Source organism: Salvelinus fontinalis, chromosome 19 (genome assembly GCF_029448725.1).
Source record: "Salvelinus fontinalis isolate EN_2023a chromosome 19, ASM2944872v1, whole genome shotgun sequence".
Taxonomy (NCBI): domain Eukaryota; kingdom Metazoa; phylum Chordata; class Actinopteri; order Salmoniformes; family Salmonidae; genus Salvelinus; species Salvelinus fontinalis.
The window spans coordinates 46729843-46752021 of record NC_074683.1 but is presented as its reverse complement, the minus strand read 5'-3'; the positions used below and the strand labels follow the sequence as shown (position 1 = coordinate 46752021).

Sequence of the window (22179 nt, the reverse complement as noted above, 5' to 3'; positions counted from 1 at the left end):
GTAACCACAACACAACCAACTCTGGTGAGGACTGCAAGATGGCCATAGTTGCCTGCTCGACCTTACAACATCACTGATCTCACTGTCTGGGTCGTACATTGGGGCCAGGAGTTTTCCATGACCAAGTAACTAACTGTTGTAAGCTGCTATAACCTGTTTAAGCTGTTATAATCTCCTGGGTGACTCACCATGGTGTTCCAGATGTGGACACACTTGTCGAAGGAGCCGCTGGCCAGGTGCTTCCCGTCAGGGCTGAAGGCCACACTGTAGACGGGTTCCTGGTGTTTGGTCAGGGTGTGGATACACACACCTCGCTCCACATCCCACAGACGCACAGTTGAGTCAAACGAGGCACTAAGGGGTACAACATAGCACATGGTTAGTTCTCCATCTACTAACTGCCATCTACAACATGCAAAGACATACTGTAACTGAAATACATGCAAGCTCTAACTTTGTTTTTTTTTTTGTTTTTGTTTTATGTTCATATCAACAAGCCATCATTGGTATTTCCATACGAATGTTAATTTACAGGGTTTGACAGATTTAACACCTTTATGACAAAGTAGCAGCCGGGTAGTTTTTCCAGCTTTAGATTGACAACAACACCACATGGAAAGAAGGATATGAAATGTAAAAAACATGTCAATAAGTTTGCTTTGGTGCTCGACACAAATTCTATTTCAAAATGCTGATTCACAGAGCCAAAACAAGATGTGTGATTTTGTAGGATCAGTGAAATGGTGATGGTGTGAATATCTGTCACCACAAAAGGAGAGACACAGTTGAAAGCAAGTGTTAATGAAAAGAGAAGCAGACTTTCATTAACACTTTCTCATCAAAATGTTATTATTAGGTAGTGTAAGTCAACCTGGCTAGGTTGCAAATCTCACTTTACAAAGACAAAGGAAAAGATGGAGATTAAAACTAAATTTTAAAAAAGTTCGTAAAGAACCAAATAAAATCACAGGATCAGACAGGAGCTGTATCTCGGTGTACAATAACCGCATTTACCTCAGATAACTATCAAGTTCCTCACAAGTCATAGCGGTAATGGCAGTTTTACATCAAGAATGAAATATAGGCCCATCCCAGGGGATGCCAGTAGAGGTTGTAAATACCTCTGCTATTTGAACTGTAACATTTACACATGCATTCATGTCTGGGTCATAGGCTTTATGTCCCTCAACCACTGACAGTTATTAGACCTGGGAGGATGTCTGGGACACTTTTTGACAAGAGACCCTTTCACTGGCACACGCACTGCCCATTTTCAACTAATAAATCACAACGTTGTCCCAGAACAAGCTTAGGAGCTGTGTGTGTGTCCCACCTAGCCAGCATGATGTTGGAGTTGGGGTTGTTGGTGCCTGGGCCGGTGGGGCTCCACTTGATAGTGTAGATCTCTTTACTGTGGGCCTGGAGGTCATGGACACATGAGTCCTGCTTCATACTCCAGATCTGGGGAAGAGCACAGCACACTTTAAACTCACTATGTAATCATTACATTCTTATATTGACAAATAGATCATGGTCATAGGAAAGAGGTGGAATTCATTGTGTGTCCAGAATCTTGCCTGAAGTAGAAGCACTGGCATTACCTTTAAAGTCATGTCATCAGAGCAGGAGGCTAGTAGCATCCCTGACGGGTCCCACTTAATAGCGTTGACTTCATTCTGAATCACACATGGGCAGATATCATGTAGACTCGTAGAGGACCAACACAAGACATCCTGCTCTTCCTACCACTAGTCACAAAATAATCTTGTTTACTTTACAGAAGTACAAAAGTTGGGGAAAACACATTCAGTAGAGAAATCCTAAGTATGACTATGTCCTCAGTAGTGTGAGATGTAGAGGTTAGAACACAGATGCTGTCTGTTTGTTTACCGTGTGGCCCTGGAAGGTCTTGAGCGGCCGGTCGCTGCCCAGTCGACACACGTGGATGCACATGTCTGTGCTGCAGGAGGCAAACGTTGTGTTGTTCTGCCAGTCCACATCCAGGGCTGGAGCTGTGGGTAGGAGGCAGCACACAGGGACAGGAGGGTTTGCAAAGGGTTAACTCACATCAGCCGGGAAGCTGAAGTCCTACATCTTTCTGTTCGGGACACAGTGGGCTTACCTGAGTGGAAGGGGAACTGCTGCTTAGCCTCTCCTGTGTGTGCGTCCCAAATGATTGTCGTCTGGAAAATGACAATAGATACATAGAAAATGCAGTACAAACTCTTGACAATTGGGCGGCAATGTTCCCTCTAAGCTGTGCACTTTGCTACCCTGGGACTGCCGCGCAGAAGAAATATCAGCCTGCGCATAGAAGCATGAGATTGAACTTCACTAAACTTTCTTGAGTTTTCCCCGTTAGTTAACACTATCAATGTTTCCCTTTACTGTGGGAATTGTGATCGAATCAACTCAATATTAGCCACTTTCAATGCAAAGTACCGAAACAAAACAAACTTCTTAAGACTTAGTATGAAAAACAAACTATGCAAGAGATTTTGTTTTAGGCAGAGCGCATCGGAGTAAGATTCTATTGCAATGACAGGCAGGACTCAGGCCCCTGCACTCTACACAGACTGGTGCGCCATAATTAATCAGAGCTGCAGTAGGCCTATATGCCAATAGACCATTGCCATATATGGCTTTGTACCATTCATTTTGAACTGGACTGTTTTACAGCATGAGTGGTCACAATTATTATGAGCTTGTTTTGAGATCAAAGTGAGAGCCGCATGTAGCCACGTGTGTATATCGGTTCATATTTTTTGCCGGTTGGTGAGTTATTAGTCCAGTTATAACTCATTTGTAGTAAGAAATGTGGGAGTGGTTGCTTCCTACAAGAACACACAGCGTTGCTTTTCTACGATGGCTAGAAATGTTGAGTCAGGTAAAGAGCTTTTTTTATATGTCTTAAAGGGGCAGTGTTGTATTTTGAGACAGGCTTAAATAAGCTAAGTAACCAATAGGCAGAGGGTAGCAGCATTTGTCTGTTATCTCTGTAATAACGGTATGGGAATAATAATGCATTTTATTTTGTAAGTGGCTTCTTGCATCAAACACAACAAAATGTTGTCACCTCCTTGTCTGAAGGACAAGTGGATAAACAGGTGAATGTCAAGCCCCGCATGTTTTTTTCAAAAGTCTCATAGAATGTAGGCCTACATTGAACACCACACATTGGCTGCTACTGTAGGCTGAACGATAGAACAGCTATTTCCATGTTAAAATGTTATGGGATGCATTTTTTCCATTGTTTTTGATGGTAGGCCACTCTGGTAGGCCTACATTATGATCAAATAGCCACAGTAGTCTACTTGGTCACTGTTAAAACAGTAAATTACAGCGGGTACAGCCTCAGTGTTCATAGTAAACGAGCACAGAATTTTCACAACGTTCAAGTTAGCTCTCATCAGAACTGAAATTTACTCAGTGCCCAAAAACATTTGAAGGAACATTGTTGGGCGGTATACAAAAAAATTCAGTCAGCATTCTTGAACTAATGTTAATTGATTGCTACATGAGTGACATGATGCATTCAATCAAAAATACCTTATCTACACCAGCACTGAGGATACAGTTCCCTTTCTTGTTCCACTTCAGTGCAAATATGGGCCCTTTATGTTGGCCCAAGGTGCTCGCCAGATTACCTGTGAAAGACAAGAGTTTAATGTATCTGCACAGATAACAGTATGATTCAGAATGGGCATTGGGCACTGTTGTATAATTGAATTAAAAAGCTACAAAACTCAGCGTACCATCTTTTGTCCATATCCTTGCAAATCCATCATAGGATCCGGTTGCTAAGAGTGTCCCATCGCTCTGTGGGGTAAAACAGAACTGTTAGTTAACTGTCCTCAGTGTAGAAGGCTTCTAATGTTCTGTTCCAGACCATTTCAGTCAAGTAAGAATAGATAAAGTAGACGTGGATGGAATGGACCACTGAGAACTCACATTCCAGTCTAGTGAGGTGACGTCTTTGTTGCTGGGGACGTCCTGGCCTCCCTCCCTGATGCAGTGTCTGAGCACCAGCTGGGTGGAGCTGCTGTTACTGTTCTCAATAAGGTTCCAGATCCGGGCTGTCGAGTCTCCCGACCTGGACACAAACAGATAGAATATAGAAGAAAAATTCAATACATAGTGTGTGTGCGGTAGTGTGTGTGTGTGTCGCTCTAGGCTCCCAAGTCCCAGAGAAGCTCAACCCAGCACTGACCCAGTCCCTCCCCCTGCCACTCAAAACAAAGAGATGAAAGATCACTTCTTCCTCTATGACAACAAGCAGTTTCAACATTATTTTACTGTAATAGAGAACTTAACCTTTGTAACGATACTCTTTTTATGTCTTCACTCCAGAAATGTAGAACAGAGCAGACCCTACTCGACGGGAGTATCAATGAACATGATTGTGGAAAATAAATGCTAAGTTTGTCGCGTGCAGCATTGCGGTACCACATACTGCTAGCAGCATTTTAGCCTCAGACGGTTACATGCTAGCTGTCTGTTTTATAAATGTGCAATGAGCATAAAAAATTGGCAACTCATTCTCATTTTGAGAAATATGCATATTTTTATCCAGGTAAGTCAGTTGATTTCAACATCTAAACAAAGTGAACAGGCTGTTGTTCAAACGTTTAGAGACGGCCAGGAGGGTGTATTTATAACAGTTCAACAGTACCTTGTTAGCAGGCGAAAATATTCAAATTGGCTAGACTTTAAATATAAACATTAGCTGGCTACTAATTCACGGTGGAAACCACACATGTGGAGATCTTCCGTTCACCTAATCTGCGTCTCACAAAGCCACGACGGTTGGAACCAAAAATCTCAAATTTGGACCAAAGGACAGATTTCCACCGGTCTAGGATCTGCTCTGTTCTAAATTTCCGGAGGGAAGACATAAAAAGAGTATCGTTACAAAGGTTAAGTTCTCTATTACAGTAAAATAATGTTGAAACTGCTTGTTGTCAGAGGAAGAAGTGATCTTTCATCTCTTTGTTTTGAGTGGCAGGGGGAGGGACTGGGTCAGTGCTGGGTTGAGCATCTCTGGGACTTGGGAGCCTAGAGCGACACACACACGGTGGTGCTTTGCTGGTGACACTGTCTGTGATTTATTTCAAATTCAAGGCACACTTAACCAGTATGGCTATCACAGCATTCTGCAGCGATACGCCATCCCATCTGGTTTGCGCTTAGTGGGACTATAATTTGTTTCTCAACAGGACAATGACCCAACACACCTCCAGGCTGTGTAAGGGCTATTTGACCAATAAGGAGAGTGATGGAGTGCTGCATCAGATGACCTGGCTTCAACAATCCCCCAACCTCAACCCAATTGAGATGGTTTGGGATGAGTTGGACCGCAGAGTGAAGGAAAAGCAGCCAACAAGTGCTCAGCATATGTGGGAACTCCTTCAAGACTGTTGGAAAAGCATTCCAGGTGAAGCTGGTTAAGAGAATGCCAAGAGTGTGCAAAGCTTTCATCAAGGCAAAGGGTGGCTACTTTGAAGAATCTTAAATATATTTCAACTTTTTTAACACTTCTTTGGTTACTACATGATTCCATATGTGTTATTTCATAGTTTTGATGTCTTCACTATTATTCTACAATGTAGAAAATACAAAAAATAAGGAAACACCCTTGAATGAGAAGGTGTTTCCAAACCTTTGATTGGTAATGTACAGTTACACTCGGAAGTTTACATACACTTGGAGTCATTAAAACTCGCTTTTCAACCACTCCACAAATTTCTTGTTAAACAAACTATAGTTTTGGCAAGTCGGTTAGGACATCTACTGTGTGCATGACACAAGTAATTTTTAAAACAATTGTTTACAGACAGATTATTTCACTTATAATGTACTGTATCACAATTCCAGTGGGTTAGAAGTTTACATACACTAAGTTGACTGTGCCTTTAAACAGCTTGGAAAATTCCAGAAAATTATGTCATTGCTTTATAAGCTAATTGACATAATTTGAGTCAATTGGGGGTGTACCTGTGGATGTATTTCAAGGCCTACCTTCAAACTCAGTGCCTCTTTGCTTGACATCATGGGAAAATCAAAAGAAATCAGCCAAGACCTCAGAAAAAAAATTGTAGATTCATCCTTCTGAGCACTTTCCAAACGCCTGAAGGTACCACGTTCATCTTTACAAACAATAGTACGCAAGTATAAACACCATGGGACCACGCAGCCGTCATACTGCTCATGAAGGAGACGCGTTCTGTCTCCTAGAGATGAACGTACTTTGGTGCGAAAAGTGCAAATCAATCCCAGAACAACAGCAAAGAACCTTGTATCTGCATCCACAGTAAAACAAGTCCTATATCGACATAACCTGAAAGGCCGCTCAGCAAGGAAGAAGCCACTGCTCCAAAACCTCCATAAAAAAGCCAGACTACGATTTGCAACTGCACATGGGGACAAAGATCGTACTTTTTGGAGAAATGTCCTCTAGTCTGATGAAACAAAATAGAACTGTTTGGCCATAATGACCATCGTTATGTTTGGAGGAAAAGGGGGGACGCTTGCAAGTTGAAGAACACCATCCCAACCGTGCAAGCACGGGGGTGGCAGCATCATGTTGTGGGTGTGCTTTGCTGCAGGAGGGACTGGTACACTTCACAAAATAGATGGCATCATGGGGAGGACAATTATGTGGATATATTGACGCAACATCTTCAATCTCTAGACATCAGTCAGGAAGTTAAAGCTTGGTTGCAAATGGGTTTTCCAAATGGACAATGACCCCAAGCATACTTCCAAAGTTGTGGCAAAATGGCTTAAGGACAACAAAGTCAAGGTATTGGAGTGGCCATCACAAAGCCCTGACCGCTGACCCTGAGCAAGGAGGCCTACAAACCTGACTCAGTTACAGCAGCTCTGTCAGGAGGAATGGGCCAAAATTCTCCCAACTTATTGTGGGAAGCTTGTGGAAGGCAATGCTACCAAATACTAATTGAGTGTGTGTAAACTTCTGGAATGTGATGAAAGAAATAAAAGCTGAAATAAATCATTCTCTCTATTATTCTGACATTTCACATTCTTAAAATAAAGTGGTGATCCTAACTGACCTAAGACAGGGAATTTTTACTAGGATTAAATGTCAGGAATTGTGAAAAACTGAGTTTAAATGTATTTGGCTAAACTGTATGTAAACTTCCGACTTCAACTGTATATAGATAGTGAATTACCCATAAGTTAGAAGAAAAAAAAAATATATGTTTAGGCCATATCGCCCAGCCCTACACCCACCCCTGACCCATTCCAGTGAGACTCACCCCGAGGCCAGCAGGTCACTGACAGGGTTCCAGGCGCAGATGAACACCTCTGACTCATGGCCTCGGAGGACCGTGGCCTTGCTAGCTGGGATCTCCACGTCCACATCCATCTCCATGGGCTCGCTGTGGTTATCTGTAATCAGATCAAACCCACCCTCTGTTAGACACATACAACTGCCAGTACCTACTGTACTATTCAGAATATCACATGGAAATGGAACCATATTTTCAATCTTTCTATTCTAGTGCCATATTCAGCTTCAAAAACAAACTATCTGGACTGCTTCCATCTATTAAGTGCGTTTCTGACAAACATCTGAGATGTTTAACCTCTCACCGTTCAAAATCGTAACCATTCACGATCAAATCATTTTAATTAGGCTAGTTCTAAAACATTGCCTTCAAAAAGCAGAGAGTGAGATTTTTAAATAACCGTGTTATCTAAGATTTTCAATTACCGCATCAATCATACTTGTTGACCCAATCTGTGCAGGTTCAAAGCTCAACTATTTGGGGAGATGAACTAAGAGCTAATCCAGTAATCATCTTTGAATCCTGCCAGCAGTATTGATAAAATGTGTTTTTCTTCCAGACATGTTTTTGCTGCAGCGCAATCCTAAGGGGCTGCAGCATCCCTGTCTGTTCAGACAAGTGTGAAAGAAAAATTACATATTTACCGCAGTGACATTGAGTCCAGCTCGGACGAGGACAACGGTCCTCCGCCCACTCCTGTTCAGAAGCACCACAACAGCACCACCAACGGGACCAATAAAGACCAATAAAGTCCACGGGACCAATGGGTACCTGTCAGCAGGGGCCCCTTGTCTAGATGAACACTGACCACTGTTATGAGACATTTATAAGCACTGGAGCAAAGCTGCACACACCATTCATAGATACTACATGTGTGCCACATGAACAACATTGCCTGTCTGGTACTGGAAGTTCTTAGTTTTCAGTTTGATTATTTCCATGTTTCCCCTCATTTTATTATCTTTCTCTATATTTGCATCAAACTGCATTCAATGAAATATCAAAGCACTCCTATCGGTACAGCCCAGTCTCTCTGTTTAGCCAACGAATGAACGCATTCCACTATTATGGCGAAAGCATGCTGTTTAAACGTAGTCTGACTGGCATACTGGGGGTAGTTAATTATGTTATGTGTCTTTTATGTTATTTATTTTGGATAGATGTACAGTGCCAGTCAACATTTTGGACACCTACTCAGTCCAGGATTTTTCTTAATTTTTACTGTTTTCTGCGTTGTGGAATAGCAGTGAAGACATCAAGACTATGAAATATATTTTAGATTGTTCAAGGTAGCCACCCTTTGCATTGATGACAGCTTTGCACACTGTTGGCACTCTCAACCAGCTTCACCTGGAACGCATTTCCAACAGTCTTGAAGGAGTTCCCAGATATGCTGAGCATTTGTTGGCTGCTTTTCCTTCACTCTGCGGTGCAACTCATCCCAAACCATCTCAATTGGGTTGAGGTCGGGTGATTTGTGGAGGCAAGGTAATCTGATGCAGCATTCCTTCACTCTCCTTGGTCAAATAGCCCTTACACAGCCTCGAGGTTTGTTGGGTCATTGACCGGTTGAAAAACAAATGATAGTCCCACTAAGCGCAAACCAGGTGGTAGGCATGCTGGTTAAGTGTCCCTTGAATTCTAAATAAATCACTGACAGTGTCACCAGCAAAGCACCATCACACCTTCTCCTCCATTCTTCACGGTGGGAACCACACATGCGGAAATCATCCATTCACCTACTCTGTGTCTCACAAAGCTTCATCAGACCAAAGGACAGATTTCCACCGCTGTAATGTCCATTGCTCATGTTTCTTGGTCCAAGCAAGTCTCTTCTTCTCATTGGTGTCCTGTAGTAGTGGTTTCTTTGCAGCAATTTCGACCATGAAGGCCTGATTCATGCAGTCTGCTCTGAACAGTTGATGTTGAAATGTCTGTTACTTGAACTCTGAAGCATTTTTTTTGGCTGCAATTTCTGAGGCTGGTAACTCTAAGTTCCCGAAATGTTCTGCATTGACTGACCTTAAAGTAATGATGGACTGTTGTTTCTCTTTGCTTATTTGAGCAGTTCTTGGCATAATATGGACTTCATCTATTACCAAATAGGGCTATCTTCTGTAAGTCGCTCTGGATAAGAGCGTCTGCTAAATGACTTAAATGTAAATGTTAAATGTAGTTAGCAATTAATACTTCACAAATAGGAGGATATTTCTGTCCTGTTAGTGTCTGTGTTTTTAATGGACTCCACTCTAGTTCCATGCAGCTAATCTGGGAGAATGGTCACCAAAGATGGCTTGAGCTGACAAATGAGTTAGACTGCATTACATAGACAAGAATGTGTTTTACTAGGGATAGCTTGGGAGTAGAACAATCCCTCATTGTCTCAAAATCATCCTTGCAACTGGGGAACTAAGCCAGGGTGAGGTTAAGACAACGACAGGATAAACCCAAAGTGGTTTATGATGCTCCTTGGTCTGCATGAGGGGGGTTGAACCAACCATGACTGAGCATTGTTAGTGTCAGCTATATATGGTACTCCGCATTTGGTTAGGTTATTCGGTCCAACACTCAAGGGCGGCGGGGGGTCGACCAGCCTCATTATTGCAATAATTAAATCGATATTAAATAAAGATGATAGTTTGAAGAAATTACCCAATCTCTCAGTACTGAATTTCCATGGCACAAGTAATCATTATTTACAGTAAGATAGTCTTTCCTGATGTTCTGCCACTCACCCACACATTAGACTTTAACTCCAGTGGGATCGGCTGACAAACATCCACAAACTCCGCTTTTCCCTAGTCTAATGCGTCACCTGACCCACACCTCTCTGGTTTCACTGGCTGAACTCTACAAGCATCTGAACAGTTAGGGAGGCACAATAAAAGGCAGGATCCAATTCACCAACACTCAATGCCATGTCACTAATGACCTCACATTTGGTGAAAACCACACTGTACTGAAGTAACCCCACCCTCCCACACACACTTAAAGCTGTACTAGTACTGTGCTCAAATAAACCAATGTGATGTTGATCCTGCTTGGGTTTGCTGGTTTATGGAGATTCAGCTGTCTCACATAGTAAGTATCGAGATAATGTAGGAAAATATAATTTGCTAAGTTACGACACGAAAATACCAGCTAGCAACAGCTAAATGGCTCAGAGAGGAAGTAATTCTTACAGATGGTGTGTGTTCCATTTTCCTCCCCGTTCACGGTGGCCTCTCCGTTCTTTGTTGCATTAAGTTGGTTGCTAGCGGCAACAACTGCCATGGTGCAGGCCGCCTGTTGCTGGGCTAGCTTGTCGCGGAAGGCCTGCTGCCGCGTCTGTACCACGTCCGGCATCACCGCGTCGATGAGTGACAGAGACTCGATGGGCCGCCCATCAAACACTGTGCCATCCTGCCAACATAACGCCAAACATGCCATGGTTACACCATATTTCATTAAAGGTGGGATTTAATTTGTTTTCATTTACCAAGTACAACAGGGCTCCGGGCAGCCGAGCGGAAATGGAGGAAAACTCGCCTCCCTGCGGACCTGGCATCCTTTCACTCCCTCCTCTCTACATTTTCCTCTTCTGTCTCTGCTGCTAAAGCCCCTTTCTACCACTCTAAATTCCAAGCATCTGCCTCTAACCCTAGGAAGCTCTTTGCCACCTTCTCCTCCCTCCTGAATCCTCCTCCCCCTCCCCCCCCCTCCTCCTCCCTCTCTGCAGACGACTTCGTCAACCATTTTGAAAAGAAGGTCGACGACATCCGATCCTCGTTTGCTAAGTCAAACGACACCGCTGGTTCTGCTCACACTGCCCTACCCTGTGCTTTGACCTCTTTCTCCCCTCTCTCTCCAGATGAAATCTCGCGTCTTGTGACGGCCGGCCGCCCAACAACCTGCCCGCTTGACCCTATCCCCTCCTCTCTTCTCCAGACCATTTCCGGAGACCTTCTCCCTTACCTCACCTCGCTCATCAACTCATCCTTGACCGCTGGCTACGTCCCTTCCGTCTTCAAGAGAGCAAGAGTTGCACCCCTTCTGAAAAAACCTACACTCGATCCCTCCGATGTCAACAACTACAGACCAGTATCCCTTCTTTCTTTTCTCTCCAAAACTCTTGAACGTGCCGTCCTTGGCCAGCTCTCCTGCTATCTCTCTCAGAATGACCTTCTTGATCCAAATCAGTCAGGTTTCAAGACTAGTCATTCAACTGAGACTGCTCTTCTCTGTATCACGGAGGCGCTCCGCACTGCTAAAGCTAACTCTCTCTCCTCTGCTCTCATCCTTCTAGACCTATCGGCTGCCTTCGATACTGTGAACCATCAGATCCTCCTCTCCACCCTCTCCGAGTTGGGCATCTCCGGCGCGGCCCACGCTTGGATTGCGTCCTACCTGACAGGTCGCTCCTACCAGGTGGCGTGGCGAGAATCTGTCTCCTCACCACGCGCTCTCACCACTGGTGTCCCCCAGGGCTCTGTTCTAGGCCCTCTCCTATTCTCGCTATACACCAAGTCACTTGGCTCTGTCATAACCTCACATGGTCTCTCCTATCATTGCTATGCAGACGACACACAATTAATCTTCTCCTTTCCCCCTTCTGATGACCAGGTGGCGAATCGCATCTCTGCATGTCTGGCAGACATATCAGTGTGGATGACGGATCACCACCTCAAGCTGAACCTCGGCAAGACGGAGCTGCTCTTCCTCCCGGGGAAGGACTGCCCGTTCCATGATCTCGCCATCACGGTTGACAACTCCATTGTGTCCTCCTCCCAGAGCGCTAAGAACCTTGGCGTGATCCTGGACAACACCCTGTCGTTCTCAACTAACATCAAGGCGGTGGCCCGTTCCTGTAGGTTCATGCTCTACAACATCCGCAGAGTACGACCCTGCCTCACACAGGAAGCGGCGCAGGTCCTAATCCAGGCACTTGTCATCTCCCGTCTGGATTACTGCAACTCGCTGTTGGCTGGGCTCCCTGCCTGTGCCATCAAACCCCTACAACTCATCCAGAACGCCGCAGCCCATCTGGTGTTCAACCTTCCCAAGTTCTCTCACGTCACCCTGCTCCTCCGCTCTCTCCACTGGCTTCCAGTTGAAGCTCGCATCCGCTACAAGACCATGGTGCTTGCCTACGGAGCTGTGAGGGGAACGGCACCTCAGTACCTTCAGGCTCTGATCAGGCCCTACACCCAAACAAGGGCACTGCGTTCATCCACCTCTGGCCTGCTCGCCTCCCTACCACTGAGGAAGTACAGTTCCCGCTCAGCCCAGTCAAAACTGTTCGCTGCTCTGGCACCCCAATGGTGGAACAAACTCCCTCACGACGCCAGGACAGCGGAGTCAACCACCACCTTCCGGAGACACCTGAAACCCCACCTCTTCAAGGAATACCTAGGATAGGATAAAGCAATCCTTCTGACACCCCCCCCCCCTTAAAAGATTTAGATGCACTATTGTAAAGTGGCTGTTCCACTGGATGTCATAAGGTGAATGCACCAATTTGTAAGTCGCTCTGGATAAGAGCGTCTGCTAAATGACTTAAATGTAAATGTAAATGTATTGATTTTTGTATTGTTAATAATTTATGATTTTGATCAATTTACTTCACTGTCCTTCACTATATTAGTGAAAGCAGTCTTATATAACCCCATTGATTTATATAGAGAGTGTGTGTTTGTTCTGACAGTGGTAGTCCAAGGTTCTATTCTCTAGGCACCAAACAATAGAAAATGGATTGAAACAGGGAGGAAACTGTGGACTTTTACACACACAAAAAAAAGTGTGTTCTGTTGCAAAACATTTTGCTACTGTGTACACTAATGAATGTGTCCCAAGGCAGCACTAGACAGAAACCTGGACTGGAGCAGCTGGTCTCACCTCATTGATGCTGATCTCTGCCTCCACATACTGGAGGCCTTTCTGCAGGATGGAGATGAGGGCAGCAGGGGGCACTAGTGTTCCATTGATGTTGGACTGGCTGATGTGGCTCTCGATTCCAAAGGTGAACGCTGAGTGGGAGAAACCTGGAAACGAACACACAGAGAACACAGTCAGTACAATGACAACACCAGAGACCCTGCAACACAAACATCTCACTCCTATACAAACATATCTACACTTTTTATGTCAATGTTATGCTATCAAAAAATACAAGTGAATGCAGACAGCGGAGCGAGTCAATTATCCGTACCAAGTATACTTTTTCAGTGCGATACATTTTGAAATGCCAGAGCTATCATGCGTTTCACCAATGACGGGCTTCAAAGAAAGCCCCAACAAAAGAGTAATAAAATACAGCGGCTAGGAACTCAATAATTCATTCAACCTGTGAAATACAGGTTAGCATGAATGGCATGAGAGACAGACACCGACATACAGGCAGACATACAGACACCGGCAGAGACATACAGACAGACACCGACATACATACATACAGAGAGACATACAAACAGACACCGACATACATACACACAGACAGACACCGACACACCGACATACATACAGACAGACAGACACCGACACACATACAGAGAGACACACAGACAGACACCGACATACATACACAGAGAGACATACAGACAGACACCGACATACATACACAGAGAGACATACAGACAGACACCGACATACAGACAGACACCGACACACCGACATACATACACAGAGAGACACCGACACACATACACAGAGAGACATACAGACAGACACCGACACACCGACATACATAGAGAGACATACAGACAGACACCGACATACATAGAGAGACATACACAGACAGACACCGACATACATAGAGAGACATACACACAGACAGAGAGACACAGACAGAGACACCGACAGACATACAGACACCGACAGACATACAGACACCGACAGACATACAGACACAGACACCGACAGACATACAGAAACCGACAGACATACAGACACCGACAGACATACAGACACCGACAGACACACAGACACCGACAGACATACAGACACCGACAGACAAAGACATACAGACACCGACATACAGACACCGACAGACACAGACATACAGACACCGACAGACACAGACACCGACAGACAGACACCGACAGACACAGACATACAGACACAGACAGACATACAGACACAGACACCGACAGACATACAGACACCGACAGACATACAGAAACCGACAGACATACAGACACCGACAGACATACAGACACCGACAGACATACAGACACCGACAGACATACAGACACCGACAGACATACAGACACCGACAGACACAGACATACAGACACCGACATACAGACACCGACAGACACAGACACCGACAGACACCGACATACAGACACCGACAGACACAGACATACAGACACAGACATACAGACACCGACAGACACAGACATACAGACACCGACAGAGACAGACATACAGACACCGACAGAGACAGAGACAGACAGACACAGACATACACAGACAGAGTGTTCCAGGAAGTTTGGCAGTCATACATACCTGACTCCTGAAGATATCTGTAGACCAAGAAGTTCACTTCATCACTGGTTATACTCATTGTAGCCCACCTCGATGGAGGAGGTACTGTATCTTAGCCCACCTCGATGGAGGAGGTACTGTATGTAGTAAAGATGGACTCAGTCTAGGGAAGAGAGAGAGGAAGACATTGAGTTTTAGATTCATTACACAGCTAGCTACATAATTTCTTTAGACAAGCTTCCCAACGAGTGGGACAATGTAGGTTACCGTATATCTTGGTAGGTCCCCAATCATCATAACCAAATGACTTAACAGCTACCATGTCCTCATATAGAGAGATAAAGCAAGAACATAAATGTGTCTCTGTCCATGGTTAGAAGCGCACACACAAAGGAAAACCCAGCTAACTCCCTCCATTAGTGTGGGCCCCCGTTTGCCCATTGGCTGCACTTTTCGACCCACTGAGAATGGCAATGACCGGGTCACTTAGCCAGCGAATCCATCTCCACTGCACAGGCCAAGTATTCCCCCATCTCTCTACTGTGACACGACTGCGGCGTCCAATTCCATTAGTGACCTGGCCACTGATCTAGATGGATAGAAGCCTAATAAAGCATTACAGGGCATTGAATGCATACTGCCGTTATCTAGTAAACTGTATAGAGCACACGGCGTAAGGATAATTACTGGTAAAGTTGGGGGACTTTCACATCATTATCTCTTTCTCAGATAACACTTTATTGGCGCCGACGTGAACATTTCAACTTGTTATTCTTTCAAAACTACTGGGAGCTGAAGAAAAACAACATAAAAACAGAACCCTTTAGAATCACAGCAATTGAGTTATTGTTCCCACTGATGAGCTAGCCTTCAGGCTAATGAGGGCTTCGCTACAATGGAATGATTCATCATTTTCCAACAATATATTAATGGAATTGGCAGTACACAGTATATTATGCATAATAGGAAAGCAAATACAAAGGTGAGACTGAAACTTTACTTTTCTAATTGAGAGAAAATTCTGAAACTGAAGGTGCAACAAGGGAAACATTATTTTGTATCAAAGCCCATGTATCGGTTTAACAGTAGAGCTGAATCTCAAACTGAAGGCAAAGCAGACAACAAATATTTGATATACCACACATAAATGCAGTCAATATCATGTAGGCAACCATACATTGTAAAATGCTTCCTATTCACATTGGCAGCGCCAATCATATTCAACATTTGACCAAAGATTGAAAAAATTGCACCTCTGTACCTCTTCAAAAACTGCCAGTTATTCATCATAAACACCCCCACTAAAACAGTTAAGACTTCCTCAGAGATGAACAATACATTTGAACTTGATCCTAAACCTATCATTTAGAATGCTGAATCATGGCCATTGTTATATTTTGTGCTTTCAGTCTGACTTGAGGGGTATAACTGGACAAGAGGGACAAGCTTCCTTCCAGACCAGATACAGAGTAGAGCCAGTCAGTAAGAATTGCAGGCCTCTCTAACCTCCATACCACACCACTCACAGAGCTCAACTCACTCCCAAGAGTCACCCTTTGGTAGCATAGCAACGAGCAGGAACCAGCGGCAAAATACACAGAGAATAGTGTTGTCCCAATTTACCAGTGGGCCCTGTGCCAGCTGGGTCGAACATGTTACCCAACATGAATAACACACGTCTTTCACCTTGGGATATTCTTTCACATGGACTCTATGGCTTTATTGCGCCGCACAGCAGACATGCAGCGCTCAAATGAAATAACCACCAATATTGGCTAAGTGTGAATGTTCACATTAATTTTCCTCCAAAAAAAAAAGAGATGGTGCTATGATTTGGAGCTGGTGTGAGAATCAATCTCTCCTTATGGCATTCCATGAATACATAATCATACCACATGTTATTGATTGAGAACCATTGCTTGATTTAGAGTATCATAAAACCCAAAATGCAATACATTTAAATATGATCAATAACGTATTATACATTTTAAAAAGTACAACATAAACACCAAAGCTGGAACAAGTTCCATTTTTTTTTCTTGGTTCTAGTTAAGCTAAGCCTTTGTGTGATAGTTTGGGTGGCCTGCAGAGCTCAATGCCAACCCACTAAACTGCTTCTCTTTGGGCTAATTAGATAACAAGCAAGGTCTGGCTAGAAAGGAAGGCATATCTGTATCAAAGCTGCGAGACGCTGCTCCCATGGCTGCCACCCCCACAACAACTGGAAACATAATTATACTGAACAAAATATAACACACAACATGCAACAATTTCAAAAAGTTGACTGAGTTACAGTTCATAGAAATAAATCTGTCAATTTAAATAATTTAATCAGGCCCTAATCTATGGATTTCACATGACTGGGCAGGGATGCAGCCATGGGTGGGCCTGGGAGGGCTTAGGCCCACCCACTGGGGAGCCAGGCCCAGCCAATCAGAATTTGTTTTTCCCCACAAAAGGGCTTTATTACAGACAGAAATACTTCTCAGCATCCCCCAACCCCCTCAGACAATCCCGAAGTTGAAAAAGCCGGATGTGAAGGTCTTGGGTTGGTGTGGTTACTCGTGGTCTGCGATTGTGAGACCAGTTGGATGTACTCCCAAATACTCTAAAACAACATTGGAGGTGGCTTATGGTAGAGAAATTAACAGGACTGTTGAGACAGTCCTGCAGTCAACATGCCAATTGCATGCCCCCTCAACTTGAGACATATGCACATTTTAGAGTGGCCTTTTATTGTCACACGGTGCACCTGTGTAATGATTATGCAGTTTAATCAGCTTCTTGATATACCACACCTGTCAGGTGGATGGATTATCTTGGCAAAGGAGAAATGCTCCTAACAGGGATGTAAACAAATTTGTGCACAACATTTGAGAGAAATAAGCTTTTTGAGCGTATTTGAAAATGTTATCCGTTGGGTATCATAATTCTATGTAAACTGACTTGAGTATCAGCTATGATACAGTATCATTGGAAGAACATACCTGCCATCCTAATGTACATCTTTCAGTACACAATCTACATAGGCAATTCCAAAGTAACAGAATGAGACTGCAATTTTTCACTTTAAAAGAATGCCAAACAAAAGCCATTGATTGCAAAGTTAAACAAACCATACAACTCTATGCAAAGGGACAATTTTCATACATTTTACAAAAACACATTTACTCAAGAACAGTGCAGATGCAAAGTTAGGTAACAGAATGAAGGTAAAATCTTCCTCTGGTTTTTTATGTGACCATGTTTTCCAAAAAACTCTTAAATGTCTATTTCTGCAGAAAGAAGGGGGTGTCCGCTATGATGACACCTTGAGTTTGAACAAATCTATTTTGGTTATTGAACTACAGTAAGTGAAGTGGATGAAAACAGTAAGAGGGATGGTACCAGAACGACATGGGTCACTGATCTGTACTACACAGAAATGCATAATTATGAATATTATTCTCTTCATGGGGATGTATCCTTAATAGGTACACAAAGGTAGAAGATTTTAATATCCTCCTTTGCATTTTTGGGTATAATTCTACACTCTGGTTATTATTATTAGGATACCTGGGGTGGCAGGTAGCCTAGTGGTTGGGCCATTAACCGAAAGGTTGCTGGATCAAATCCCAAGCTGACAAGGAAAAAATGTATCATTCTGCCTCTGAACAAAGCAGTTTAACCACTCTTCCCCGGTAGGCCATCATTGTAAATAAAAATGTGTTCTTTACTTACTTGCCTAGTTAAATAAAGGTTAAATTTAAAAACAAGACCAATTTGGTTGGTCCGGTCCATCTATGTTTCACAAGTTTGGACATCACAGCATGTATAACATAGTTCAGCACAGTACAATATAGTAAATTATACTGATAGATGTCTTCTAAGACCCATTTAACCATATTTGACCCGAAATCAAAGCCATTGCTTATTCCTAATTTGTAGGATGGAACATGGTTGAAAAATGTAAATATATATATATATATATATATTATATATTATATATATATATATATGTCTTAATTTCTCAAATATAGACACTTAGCTTTCATTTTACTCCAAATTTGATGTTCTCCTATGAACTTCAAGTTAGTGATCATAGGGCTTTTTACATGGGAATTCCCATACGCTTCAGGGCACTAATAACTCATGTAGGATAAGGATTACATTTATCAGCTCATCATAGAACCCTACATCCCACCAATCAAGATTGCTTTCCAATGTTCTCCAAAGAGATTGCATGAGACTGAGTTTATTCCCTGAGGGTGAATGGACATTAAAAGAGAAGTTCACTTTTTTTTTTACAACCAAATCTGTATTTTAGATGTAACCTACATGTAATACACTTTGTGGGGATTTCACTTGTTTTTGAGAAACTTACCCCAACCAGCAATTGACTTCCGCATCATTATTCTGCAGTATGGGCTCTAAAATAACAAATTAACAAAAAACAAACAAATTGCTTTGAAAAACAGACACCCTCTCAGTATAGTGATGCAGGTCTTTAGATGTAGTACACATGAAATTGTGTCATTCCAAACTTTATCCGCAATGTTATATTCCATTTTATGCGATTCGAACCATTTCCCCTACGCAGCTGTACAACACGGGTGTGTCGGTAAAATATATGGACACCCCCGGCCTGCACAGCTCTGCATAGGAAACAGCTTCAGTTGCACGAATCTAACATTGCGGATAAAGTTAGAAAAATGACACAATTTAAATGTGTTGGGGTATAACATGCCACTTACATCCAAATGACAGATTTGGTCGTAAAAAAGTAAACTTCTCCTTTAGCTCTAGACTAGACACCCATCAACGGCCAGCGGTAGACCCCAACTTGAGAGATACATCCCTCATATCATCATGGTTAATCAGACTATATCATCGTGTTGACCCCTCGCATCATTCAGTACACGTTACTAATCAATGGATTTAGTCAACAGCAGAGAAAAACATAATTCCTTCAGGATTTTCTTTTTTTTTATCTTTATTTTCCTAATAAAAAAATTGAGTGCAGATGTAAAATGTTGGTATTACAGCATAAACAGGTTGTAATAAGTGTACATCAGGTACATACAAAATGTACTATAGTGTAGTGCCTCTCGTCAGATCCATTTCAAGTACATTTGTCTTGTTCAAATGGTTGTCCTAGTTTGATGCACGCATTCACACCGTTCCCAAGCAATTGCATATAGCCTCAATAGCATATCCCAGGACTTGACTTACACTGCAGTAGAAGACAAATGGACATCCCACTGGGCAGTGATGAGCTTCCCAGTGGTGGTCAGCCCTGTGACTCATTAGGGAAATCATTAGCATGTTTACTGCACAGTAAAGGGGATTACTTTACTGTCAAAGTACAACAGCAGCAACCATCCAGTCATTCATTCATCCAGGCTACGGTGTTTAGGTTGTAACTGAGTGTTATGCTTGAGGCTGTGGTCAAAGTACAACACAATTTAACTGGATGTCCAATTAACTGGTAGTTGCTATGAACCAAATTGCATCTATACTAGCTGCCTGAGCCATTAGAATCTCATTGGAAAAGAACAATCCTTGGATAGCTTTTCAGAATTCACATGGAAAACTAAAGGCATAAAAACATAAATTTAATGCGAGCTGTGGCAAAAATGCGAGCTGTGGCAAAAAGGTTTGCTGTGTCTGTCAGCGTAGTGTCCAGAGCATGGAGGCGCTACCAGGAGACAGGCCAGTACATCAGGAGACGTGGAGGAGGCCGTAGGAGGGCAACAACCCAGCAGCAGGACCGCTACTTTCAAATACATGCATACTTAAGTTTCATAACTCCATTTTTTTGTGTGAAATCGTGTGGACATCAGAGCAATCTTGAGGGAATCCTATTTGAATCAGATAAGGATATTCATATGATAGGTAAGCTCACAAAACCTTGCAGAGAGCCTATCCAACTGACAATCTCTTAGAAAAATATCTAAACTATTGGAACTAAGACTTAAAAATAACTGATACTGGCACAAAATGGAGGGAATGTTGAAACATAACTAATGACATTAGTTAACTAAAATGTACACTTAATCCGGTGTAAACTAATGTATAGAATTTATTATACAATAACCGAGTCATGTCTTGAGTGTAAAACTAACAATGTCTCAATAATCCATCCCATCTGGGAATTCTATAAAGTCCAAAAACATTATGGGCAGAGTTAGAAAGCTGGCTGTCAGAAGTATTACTATGTAAATGTACTTTTAATCCATCTGTCTGCACATTTCAAGACATGGCATATATGGGTGCAGTGATATACACGATGGGTTGGACGATACCTTTGTCAATCATTTTGAAAAAACATATATTTAACTGGAAATCAACCAATCCTCCATCGTTAACACAATGGAAAGGTCAAATGCTTTATTATCTAAATGTTGAAAGTGCGTGGGTGATAGAGAGAAACAAAATGGTGCAGATTGACACCATGTGGTGGAGAGTGTGATGCGGGCATTGGAGATGGGGATGTGAGCAGGTGGATCTGGGCAGGTGTGATGTCGCTGATGTTTGTGTGAGTCTGTAGGCTGCCGTTTGTATGAACATGCTAGCATTGTTTGAAAAAACAGTCATTGGAAAAAGCACCACATCAGATTGAATGTCCATGTAAGTAAACACATTGCAACAGGTAAAATGGCTTAACCAAAAAGATCTCAGGACTCAAACCAAAATTGAGTTGCTGTCATAAGCATTTCATGAGTGTTCCAGCCCATTTAAAACTGTATTTATTGCAGTGTTTCCACAAACACGTCCAGTCATTCCAGCACACTGATCTAAGGTCAGATTTGTCTTACCCTCTCCAACTGTGAGGTTTATAATTTGGGCAAGGGTCAACTGATGGTAGATAACCACACTGGTGCACTACAAACAGGAATGCCAGCCACTTAAATTCATACTGTAAAAATATGAACTGCTTTAACTATACTCCTAGATCTAACAAACAGACAACCTACAAGCCGGGGAAGCTGTGGTAAGTCTTCATGATAAGGTCACCATGAGTGGATGTAATAAGTCGCAAATGCAAATTTTTTGCTGTCTATCCTAAAAATGGATGTGGATGGTTTGTGGTGTGAAACTCACGTACAGAGCAATATGCTCTCTCAGATTAGAGAAGTCTGATTGGATACATACTGAAGAAATAGAAAACACAGCCACGTCCAAACATTGCAGAGAAAACACACAAAACCCTTGCAAAATACAAATGTATCCTTATTTCCCAAAAAATTTTATCAACCACAACAAAGTGTCCAATATGAAGAGAAATTAAGTGTAAAAGTAAAGAATAAATCCTGACATAAGCTATAAGACATCATGCCATCAATGTATTCAGAGATAAAACACAAAGACAAAGCTAAGAAAAATGCCTGGCTGTAGTGTGTGTAGGTTTTGAAAGTGTTTG

The 22179-nt window shown here is 42.8% G+C and overlaps 1 protein-coding gene across 1 annotated transcript in view; it reads right to left on the bottom strand.

Moving 5' to 3' along the window:
* The window catches only part of LOC129816848 (F-box-like/WD repeat-containing protein TBL1X), a 40870-nt gene that overhangs the window by 3522 nt on the left and 15169 nt on the right, over positions 1-22179 (bottom strand). Inside the window, exons 2-13 of the mRNA XM_055871776.1 lie at positions 14799-14940; positions 13188-13333; positions 10496-10715; positions 7281-7413; positions 3952-4093; positions 3756-3819; positions 3550-3647; positions 2123-2183; positions 1891-2012; positions 1602-1676; positions 1334-1461; positions 189-354 (exon numbers count right to left, since the gene is read on the bottom strand). Of these exons, the coding sequence (XP_055727751.1) occupies positions 189-354; positions 1334-1461; positions 1602-1676; positions 1891-2012; positions 2123-2183; positions 3550-3647; positions 3756-3819; positions 3952-4093; positions 7281-7413; positions 10496-10715; positions 13188-13333; positions 14799-14856 (1413 nt within the window). The 5' untranslated portion in view covers positions 14857-14940. The remainder of the gene's footprint in view (positions 1-188; positions 355-1333; positions 1462-1601; positions 1677-1890; positions 2013-2122; positions 2184-3549; positions 3648-3755; positions 3820-3951; positions 4094-7280; positions 7414-10495; positions 10716-13187; positions 13334-14798; positions 14941-22179) is intronic.